This window comes from Lissotriton vulgaris, chromosome 4_1, assembly GCF_964263255.1.
Source record: "Lissotriton vulgaris chromosome 4_1, aLisVul1.2, whole genome shotgun sequence".
Classification (NCBI taxonomy): domain Eukaryota; kingdom Metazoa; phylum Chordata; class Amphibia; order Caudata; family Salamandridae; genus Lissotriton; species Lissotriton vulgaris.
Window position 1 is genome coordinate 1267764 of NC_141691.1, and position 11282 is coordinate 1279045.

Below are 11282 nucleotides of genomic sequence, written 5' to 3' on the forward strand. Positions count from 1 at the left end.
GAAATTGAAAACATGGCTGTTTGTCAACTCAATCTAATATTAAGTCAGTTCTTTTATCTCCTATTTACCTCATCCATCCCTCTTTCAAGATATCCGGGTTCAGCGCAGGGACCCACAGGGGAAGTGTAACCACACACTTTGCAAGTCCCTTTCTTCTTCTTATTATTATATTGATTACAGGTTTATGAGATAAGGATTGAAACTGAAGTACATTATTCATCGTGCTTCACAGAAGGCAGATCTGTCCTGAGACAGAATGTACAAAGCATAATCAATCAGGGTATTGTAAGCACCCTACTCAACCGTGTAGAGAGGGTGGGTACGCAGATCGGTTCAGCCGAAGAGCCAGGTCTTGAGGGTATTCTTGAAGGTGTTCAGGGAGGGGGCGTGTCTGATGTCTGTCAGTAGTTCGTTCCAGGTTTTGGCTGCAATGTGAGAGATAGATCTTCTGCCTGCCCTGGCTCTATGGATGCATGGGTTTCAGCTAGTGCGAGGTTGGCAGATCAGAGATTTCTTTTGGGTATGTGGAAGTTCATTCTATTGATGACGAATTTGGGTCCATTGTTCTGTAGGAATTTGTAGGCGTGATTGAGGATTTTGAAAGTGACTCTCTTCTCTACGGGGAGCAAGTGGAGTCTCCGTAGGTTTTGGCTGATGTTTTTGTGCAGGGGGATGCCGAGGATGAGTGTGGCCGTGGTGTTCTGTATTGTCTAGCGTTTGCGGAGCAGGGACTTGTTGATGCCGGCACAGACAGCATTTCCATAGTCCAGTTTGCTGGTGATGAGTGCGAGGGTGACTGTTTTTCTTGACTCTGGGGGTTCCGTTTAAAGGTCTTTCAGAGGATGCGGAGGGTGTTGAAGCAGGTGGAGTTGACGGCGTTGACCTGTCGGTTCATGGCGAGTGATAAATCGAGTATGATGCCGAGGTTTTTGGCATGGTCTGAGGGGGTAGGTGGGCTTCCAAAGGTGGTGGGCCACCAGGTGTTGTCCCATGCTGAAGGTGTGTTCTGAGGTCGAAGACTTCTGTCTTTTTGGTGTTGAGTTTTAGGCACCTGTTGGGCATCCAGATTGCAATGTCTTGCATTTATCTCTGAAAGTTGAGTTTTGCCGTTGTGGGGTCTCTGGTGTGGGAGAGAATGAGCTGGGTGTCATTGGCGTAGGATACGATGTTGAGGCCCTGTTGTCGGACGATGGCTGCGAGGGGGCTCATGTATATGTTGAAGAGGGTCGGGCTCAGAGATGACCCCTGTGGGACTCCGCGGTTGATTTCTGTGGTGGCGAAGACGAAGGGTGGTAGTCTGATCCTTTGGCTTCTTCCGGTGCATAATGATCGGATCGGATCCAGTCCAGGGTAGTTCCTTGTATGCCAGCATTGTGTAGTCTGTCGACTAGTATATGTTGGAGACGATGTCAAAGGCTGCAGACAGGTCTAGGAGGATGAGGGCTGCAGAGTGACCTTGGTCCAGGAGGGTGCAGATGTCATCTTGGTGCTGTGGTTGCTTCAGAATCCAGATTCGGACAGGACGAGGACGGTGTTACGATGAATTGTGTCAGTTCCCTATTGATTGCCTTCTCTGCCACCTTGGCTGCGAAGGGGAGGAGAGAGACGGGCTGGTAGTTCTTGAGGTCGGAGCGGTCGGCCCTGGTCTTCTTGATCAGGGTCCTGACTTCTATGTGCTTCCAGTCATCTGGGAAAGTGACTGTTTTGAAGGTGGTGTTGATAGTCCATTGTAGCGTGGGTGCAATGGTATCCGCTGCCCTGTGGTAGGTGTGCGGGGAGAAGGGGTTGGTGGGAGCCCCTAGTGGATGCCTTTCATGGCCGTGGCAGTGTCCTCCATCAAGATTGGTGTCCAGTTTGAGATGGTGGGCTGGCTGGTGTCTCTGGCGGGCGGGGGGCCTGCTGTGGTGTCTTGTGGGTGGTCGTGGGTGTGAGTGTCTGCCACCACATGAATCATCAATCATCACTCACAATCACTCAATAATATATCACTCATTGAAACAATAGGTACCTGTTCCAATCCAAGCACAGTGAAACAGAATAAATCTCTTCTTTAATGAAATAAAACTCATTAGCTGTCTTGTAAATCAAATGATCTTTACTCGGGTAGCCCTGCTAGGCAATGCAAATAAGAAGGATAGGCATGGAACAAAGGCAGGCATTGTCTTCAATGTATTTTAAGGGAATGAAGAAGCTTCTTCACTGCACACTGGTCTAACTTTAATCCGGCCTTACATGTGCTTAAAAATGGTGGGGTTATATAAGTTGGACACCAGCAAAATATATAATGTTCTGATAGCTACATCCATTTTATTTTGCAAAACAGGTTGCTGATAAATAATTAAAACGTTCTATTGTGCCTACTCAGTCCGGTAAGTACAGTTTGTCCTCATACTTGGGGGGTTTGCCCTGAAGTTGGTCAGCCATTCAAATTTGAGCCTGACCATTCCCCTCATCCTCTTCCTCATGTGGTATTTCAGGAACAGTGTAATTGTATGGAATGAAGTGTTGGTTCATTTTGATTATGGGCCATCACTCCACAATTTGAGTCTAGAAATTGGTCCTTCTCACTGTAATAACTGTACCAGCTGCACTGAACACATGACCAGCAGACACACTGGCTACAGGACAAGTGAGATACATTATTGCCAGCCTGCTGAACTCTCGCCATTGACTCATCTTCTCAACCAAAAGATCAATGGGTTTTGATCCACATACAGCACTTTTGGATCATCCAGATACCCCTGAAACATCCTCTGAATGGTCATTGGTGCCTCCATTTGCTCGACCTCTTTTGCCTTCACCTCTGCACTTGACTTAAGCCCTGCCACTTGAAACCAAGCCAATGCAGAGGCTGGGTCCAATTCGCTCTTCCTGTTGTTGTTGCCGGTGTTCTTGTTGCTGGTGTTGGCTGCTCTGAGCTTGTTGGAACTGTCTCTCTCTTGTGGAGAGGTGTGGTGCAGCGGCCAGGGCAGCTGACTTTGGAGCACAGGGCTCTTGGTTCGATCCCTGGCTCTGGCAGCAGATCAGCTCAGCACCATGTGGCTCTGGGCAATAGCTCACTTAATTTCCACAATGGCCCCCAGCGCCTTGAGACCCGTAAGGGTGAGTAGTTTGCGCTTTACAAATACTGGATTTACAAATACCGGATTTGGAATGGGTGAATATGATGTCAATGAATACTGTGATATGTGCAGGCCCAACAACAGCAATACCAATAAATACAATGTCAATGCTTGCCATAACCTGTGACCGAATAATATTGTCAATACCAATAAATGCACTGCCAATGTATGCCATAATCTATGCTTGCCCAACAGTGTCAATATTGGCAGCAACATTGTTACTTTATGCCATAATCATGCACGACTGACAATGTTGTTACCAGTAAAAACAATGTTGATGCACTCCTTGACCGTGGCACGCATAACTGTCTCAACATCAGTAAAGACAATGTCGGTGTACTCTATGACAACTGTACATACAATGTTGAGAATGTCAATAAAACTATACCAGTGACTGCCATATTTTTTTCAGGAGTTTCAATGAACTCGTATTATTGCTGTCTGATTCATCCAAGGTGATCTCTCCTTCAACCCGGAGTCAGAGGTACATGGTCAGACAGGTCCTGTGACCCACACCCCCGCCTATCGAATGACAGGTCACAGATAAACATGCACCCAGGGAAAACCCTGATAGATCCCACAGATAGACAGATACATCACAGGAAATTAACCCCACTAAAACATGTTTGGTCAAAGGCTTGCATTACCAAAAATACCATAATATTAGATATCACATCTAGATAGGAAAACTCAGCCAGTCAGGACACAACATGCATACTACATGTCGTGATCATGCACTATTCATGCCGGACATCTGGACACATACACACTGGCCAACAATAGCTCTCCCCGAGGTCAAGAGCCATCTATATGCCCACACTTGTTAATTTATGACTGAGAAGCTTTTTCAAGAATGTAGAAATTGTTTTATTGTACCTCACAAGATGTATATAATGTCAGGCAAACCTTTGTTTACCGAGAGACTTTCCTCGGACACAACCTATCAAGGCTCTCCCAGCTAGTGCGTTTAGTTAAGCCATCTTGTTCTTGTTTTGCCAAATGCCTGCTTTAAATTTTTTAAGGTAAATAAATTCAATTCCAAGCAAGAAGCCAACAGCACTGCCCTGTCTAGAAGCTGAAGGCTAACACAACAGGTGCCAGTACTGGGTTTAACTTTTTGAATAATAACCCAAAGAACTGTTATGAATGAAACATGACAGTCTATAATTACACTTGTTTCAAATTTATTTCAAAACATTTTTTGAACTTTTTCTGTTTTCAAGCAAAACTTTTTAGTGCATACCAAAGATATATACAAAATATACAACAACATACACATTCTATACAAATATTTACAACGCGACAATTATTATATCAATCACACTGGCCACTCTAATTCCTCATGCATACCATTTATATTAAAAAAAAACATTAGCAAGAGAAACATTTACAGAATGATAACAAACAACAAATACCACTGAGGTAAAGGTCTGTGTCAAAAATTATGTACAATTGTGTGCTACATAAGCCCTAAATTAAATACCAGCATAAATCATCAAAATAACTTAATCAGGACTGATCAAGATCTATTTTGTCTTATTTACAGTCTTTTATATGACACTGGACCAACAAGGTCGACGCGTTTCGAACCCCCTTAGTGCAGGGGTTCTCCTCAGGACCAAACACGATTTATACAAAACAAAAAACGTGTAAACCAAATTAGCCTAGCTGCACTGTAACTTGCGATTAAAAAGAATTAAGGAACAACCACTGGTCAACTTGCCACCGCCTACCTTAATTGGTGTGTATCACTTACAACGCAACTTTTACGTCGTAATGCTGTTACAACGCAGCTATTACAACGCAGGATCCATTACATCGGATGCCATTACAACGCATGGCATTACATAGCAGATGGTATTACAACGCATACCATTATATCGTAAGTATTGGTAAGTATATAATTTTTTTTATTTTATTTAATATTATATAATTGATGTAATTATTATTAATTATAAATAAAAATATTTATTTATGTTTTTAAATATTATAAATTAAATATATTAATTTAATAAAAAAAATTTAAAAGTATGAGTATAGGAGTATATGTTTTGGGGTACTGAGGTATATGTTTTGGGGTGTTTGGGTATTTTTATGTTTTAGGGCAGGGTTTGTGTTTTGGGGTACAGGGGTGTTTTTAGGTTTTAGGGCAGGGTTTGCGTTTTGGGGTACAGGGGTGTTTTTAGGTTTTAGGGTAGGGTTTGGGTTTTGGGGTACAGGGGTGTTTTTAGGTTTTAGGGTAGGGTTTGGGTTTTGGGGTACAGGGGTGTTTTTAGGTTTTAGGGTAGGGTTTGGGTTTTGGGGTACAGGGGTGTTTTTAGGTTTTAGGGCAGGGTTTGTGTTTTGGGGTACAGGGGTGTTTTTAGGTTTTAGGGCAGGGTTTGGGTTTTGGGGTACAGGGGTGTTTTTAGGTTTTAGGGTAGGGTTTGAGTTTTGGGGTACAGGGATGTTTTTAGGTTTTAGGGTAGGGTTTGGGTTTTGGGGTACAGGGGTGTTTTTAGGTTTTAGGGCAGGGTTTGTGTTTTGGGGTACAGGGGTGTTTTTAGGTTTTAGGGCAGGGTTTGGGTTTTGGGGTACAGGGGTGTTTTTAGGTTTTAGGGCAGGGTTTGGGTTTTGGGGTACAGGGGTGTTTTTAGGTTTTAGGGCAGGGTTTGCGTTTTGGGGTACAGGGGGGTTTTTAGGTTTTAGGGTAGGGTTTGGGTTTTGGGGTACAGGGGTGTTTTTAGGTTTTAGGGCAGGGTTTGGGTTTTGGGGTACAGGGGTGTTTTTAGGTTTTAGGGCAGGGTTTGGGTTTTGGGGTACAGGGGTGTTTTTAGGTTTTAGGGCAGGGTTTGGGTTTTGGGGTACAGGGGTGTTTTTAGGTTTTAGGGTAGGGTTTGGGTTTTGGGGTACAGGGGTGTTTTTAGGTTTTAGGGCAGGGTTTGGGTTTTGGGGTACAGGGGTGTTTTTAGGTTTTAGGGCAGGGTTTGGGTTTTGGGGTACAGGGGTATTGTAGGGTTCAGGGGTAGGTTTGTGTTTTGGGATAATTAAATTATATTTACCATTTTTAAATTAATTAAAATATATTTAATAAATTAAATTAATTTTATTACATTAATTACATTTTTAAATCAAATTAATTAAATTAAATAAATTATTTCAATTAATTTAATTTCAATTTTAAAAATATGTACATTCAATTAATTTCATTATTTTAATAAAATTAAATTATTTCCTTTTTTATTAAAATTACATTTATTAAATAGATATTATTTTATTAAAATAAATTAATGGCTATTTTAAAATGTATTTTAATTAAATTAATTAAATTAAATTAATTAAATTAACTTAATAACATTTAAAAAAAAAAGGTATACTTACCTATACTTACGACGTAATGGTATGCGTTGTAATACCATCTGCTATGTAATGCCATGCGTTGTATGGCATCCGATGTAATGGATCCTGCGTTGTAAAAATTCCGTTGTAACGGAATGCGATGTAAAAATCCGCGTTGTACTGACACCAATCCCCTTAATTATCCTGTGTCTAGGAACAAAATCCGGTGTGAATCTACATGCAAACAAACGAATAGACGGGATTACATATATGACAATGAGTTGGTGTACCTTACTACTGAGGCTTAGTCAGGAAACCGCTCCCCTTACGTCTTTGTGAGGCTTCGTTAACCTGGACGGAGGAATGAAAACAGAGGGGGCTTTCACGAATTGGATTTAAGAAAAAAGCTCATTGCTGAGGGCAGTATAGCTGGAGATCCGCTTACCTAGTGTGTCAATTATTCTCGCTGGACCAAGGTGACTATGGTCGAGTTGTGTCCATACGAAGGGCCGGAGCCTACAAATAAACACACGTCAACGATGTAAACAATGTCACGGCGGTTTTAAAAGGTCTTAGCATTTCATTCGGAGTAATGGTCCGTAGGTCTTCTTACTTGTATCGCCAATTGCTTTACACGTAGTGCGTCATCACTGGGGCCGTATGCGTGCTGCCTACGTCTCTTCGCGGGTATTTAATTTAGGGCTTATGTAGCACACAATTGTACATAATTTTTGACACAGACCTTTTCCTCAGTGGCATTTGTTGTTTGTTATTATTCTGTAAATGTTTCTCTTGCTAATGTTTTTTTTTAATATAAATGGTATGCATGAGGAATGAGAGTGGCCAGTGTGATTGATATAATAATTGTCGTGTTGTAAATATTTGTATAGAATGTGTATGTTGTTGTATATTTTGTATATATCTTTGGTATGCACTAAAAAGTTTTGCTTGAAAACAGAAAAATTTCAAAAAAAAATTTGAAATAAATTTGAAACAAGTGTAATTATAGACTGTCATGTTTAATTCATAACAGTTCTTTGGGTTATTATTCAAAAAGTTAAACCCAGTACTGGCACCTGTTGTGTTAGCTCAGTTCAATTTTGACTCAGCCTTGCTGGTAAGGAGTCTAGACCCGGTTTCGTTTTTTCTAGAAGCTGAAGGCTGCACCCCAGAACGTATGCCTAGGACTCTAATTTCCAACTGTTCGAATCCCATGTTTCTTGCTTCATCAACAATCCACGTCTTGTATAGTGAACCATCTATTTCTGAAAAAGGAATAAAGGTGCCCAGTGTTTTGTGTACCATGGATCAAGTGTTGTGACACAGATGTACTCTGTGCATAACACAATTTCTCTTTGAAGCTGTGGATTAATAGCCAAGCAAAAAATCCTGCACAATCAGGTTCATGCAATGCGCAAAACCCAGGACCCTGAAAGAGCCACCATCTGCCATGGCCTTGAATATATCACTGCCTATGTCCGTGGTAGCAAATCCAACTCTGAGACCTCTGGGTCACATCCATTCAAACACGTTGCTGTTAGTCTTCCAAGATGTTTGCAGCAGTATGGGATGTTTCCATGTCAAACACGGCTACTGTTGCAAGCCGCCAAACGTCCTTAAAAGTTTCTCCAGTGCTGAGACCTGTAGAAAGCTGTTGCCTAACCCCCTCCCCCCCAAAATAGATCCAGTATGCAGTGATACACATGTAATCAGCAGCTTTAAAACTGGTCCACATCTTTGTTGCCAAGAGGATAGTATGAACAGCTATCTGCGGCCAAGCTTGTCCAACCTATTGTAGCACATCTTGATGGATCACTGAAACAGCAAATCTGGCAGAATAGGCCTGGCTGATGACCTTCTATTTCACCAAAAATTCTAAAAATCCCACTCCTTCCACTAAAGAAAAAGGGAGTGGGTCCAGAGCTAACATTTTAGCCAGCTTCCCATTGTACAAATGTGCTGTTGAGTGGTTGCAGTAATAGGGCCCCTCCTGCTCCCACATAGCAGCCTGGATGTATTTATTTTCTGGTCCTACTGATGTAGGCAACTTCCAGAGAGAAGAAGCACAAGGTGGTAGATTCAACGTATGTATTGAGGCAGTCACTGTATGCTGTGGTGGCTTGTGATACTGGAACATTGCTGGGGGCAGGACTGCTTTGTTTAAAGTTTTTACCCTATTCTTCCTCATCACCTTCACCTCCCACTGCGATCAAAGCTGAATCCCCTCTCCAGTCACCACCACCATCTGAAGCTATTTTGTAAGGTGTGCCTCCCGCTAGATTGCATGGTGCTTTTTCATATGGGTTGATTGGCCACCAGTACCACAGTGTGTACTAGTAATCGACAAACACTCGCATGGCAAATGGAGCATATTGCATTATTATCTTCCTGCTTGCTAATTGTAAAGAAGTCCCAAACTGGGGAGGAGAGCTTTCTTAGTGAGTCACTGTCACTGCTTGAAGAAGAACAGGAGGTAAGTGGGAGTTTTTTTTGATTGGTTCGCTGCAGTGCGTACTTCAACTGAGGTAGAGGTAGATCCAAATGTCAGCAGGGGCCTTACAAATATGGAAACTGGTGGTGGTCGGACCATTGCCACATCCCTCGGAGAAGGTTGAATAGGAGGGAGTATTTTAGTGTTCGCTAAGCCAGCTTCCATGACAAATACTGGCTTGTCCTCCGCATCCCCTTTTATAACTTTAAGGCTGTTGGGAACTTTACTTATCTTGTGGTGGGTCTCGGACTCATCCGAGGCCCAATCCATGTCCTGATCATCAGAAGGGGGGCTTGGTAAAGATAGTCAATCAATCACTCAGGATTTATAAAGCACAGCAAATCATCCATAAAGGTCTCAAGGCGCTGGAGTTGCCAGCTGCTTTGTGGAGAAAACAGTGAAAAATTAGACAAAAGTAGTAGAAAGCACTCAGGCAAATTGGGGGAAATATAGGAGAAAAATGGGGAAAAAACAGTAAAAGAAAAATGGGGCAAAAGCAGGAGAAAACACTCAGAAAAACAAGGGGAAACGACTGGCAAAGCAGGAAAAAACAAGGCAAAAGCAGGAGAAAACACTCACAAAAACAGGAGAAAAGGAAGGATGAAGAAGTAACAAACTAGACAAAGCAAGAGACAGCACTCAGACAAATGGGGGAAGGGAAAAAGCAGTGAAAAATGAGGCAAAAGCAGGAAAAAGCACTCAGAAAAACAGAGAGGTTGTGGCCTCCATTAAGTAGGTCGAGGGAGGGGTGCTGAGAGGCAGTGGGCAGGGCTAGGTTGGAGGCAGGAAAATGGGACACCCACAAAAATCAAATTTAAAAATCGGATAAAAGTACAAATAAATACTGGTACATGCCCACTATCAAACAAACAACACCTATATACAAGGGTTTTTCAACATACTTGTGATATCACTAAAACAAAGGGGCATATCATCAAGGCCCCGCAATAAAATTACCGTGCTTTAGCGTCCGTTTTCGTGTGAAAAGCTGCAAAGATTTTATCGCACTATCAGCATGGACACGGTAACACGTGGTCCCATGCCTCAGTGTTGGTTTCCCTAACGCCCATCTTTGCATTGCCAATGAGATGCCAAACTAACGTGGGGAATGTAGCTAACCGAAATATCTCCAATTATCAATGTAATCGCTAACCGGCTTAGCGATCATAAAAGTAGTGTTAACCGCGCTTAAAGCAGGTTTCTTTACGCCTGCTCATAACCTGACTTAGCCATAATATCCATTGGAAGGTGGATATTATGGCTAAGTCTGCCTTTGTCCTATTATCAAGCTATCACCGTTCCTTGTGCTATTATCGCTGGATTACCAACGATAATCCCACAATTTTCAGCTAACTGTGGGATTTTGATCGCTTTTGAGATAAGCGTCGCTGATAGTGCGCTATCTCAGCAATAAAATCCAGCGATAGATGTTGATAATTATCCTTGGGCTAAGCGCGCTTAGCAATAATTATGGCCGGTTATTGCTGATATGCCCCAAGTCCTCAAATTCAATTGGCATTGACCCTTTCACCTTAAAATACAAATGATGGGGGGTGTGGCCATGCAGCATGGCCGACAGGACGTGAGCTCCTTCGGCTCCCTGCCGGCCGCCACTAAAATCCTAAATAAAAGATCCTGTCAACCCACCTGAGACACCCCTGTGGTGCTGCCCCGGACCCGGACCGTCCTGTGCTCCTCCGGTCCAATTTTGGAGGCTGTGGGTGTCCGGTGCACTGCCGAGCTCGGACCTACTACTTTGCCGCCGGCGGCCTGGAAATCGAGGCTGGGGATCGCGGCCTGGCCCGGCGCCCGGCGGTTCCAGGTACGGGGGGACGCATTGCCATCAAGCCCCCCCCCAGCGGTCCATTTGGCGCCGGAGCGGTAATGAGCCCTCGGAGACGTGGGGCGCCTTAGAGGACCGGCCTTAAGGGCCGGCGGTGGTGGTAGCGGTGACCGCCAGTAATCGAGCCCGGGGATCGGGCCTAGCTGAGGCGGTGCAGCGAAAATTGCCAGGAGGCCCCCGCTGTCATCCGGGGGGCCCGGTTGAGGCGGCAGTGAGAGAGGAATCCTGGACTGGTGCACCGGCCGACTTGGCAGGCAGAGAACAGCCCGCCAGCGCTGGTGGCTACAGCGGCACCAGCCTGATCGGAGCGCCTGGGGCGAGAGGCTACTACTTGAGGCCGGGGATCGGGCCTAGAATAGACGGAGCCGAGGACTACCCGGAGAAAACCCGGGGGCCCAGCAGCAGCAGTGGTGACAGCGGGGGCCGGAAAGACGACATTGACCGGTCTGGGAGGCGGAGTCTCGGCCTCCGGGTGCTGGCGGTCGAGGCGACCTGTGCCTGGTCGTGA

At 44.1% G+C, this 11282-nt stretch overlaps 1 protein-coding gene across 1 annotated transcript in view; it reads right to left on the minus strand.

The window, feature by feature from the left end:
- Window positions 1-9201, minus strand: part of LOC147718181 (vomeronasal type-2 receptor 26-like) — a 30159-nt gene extending 20958 nt beyond the window's left edge. The window contains exon 1 of the mRNA XM_086966627.1: window positions 9001-9201. Coding sequence (XP_086822753.1) covers window positions 9001-9201 — 201 coding nt within the window. The remainder of the gene's footprint in view (window positions 1-9000) is intronic.
- Window positions 9202-11282: the final 2081 nt, after the last annotated feature.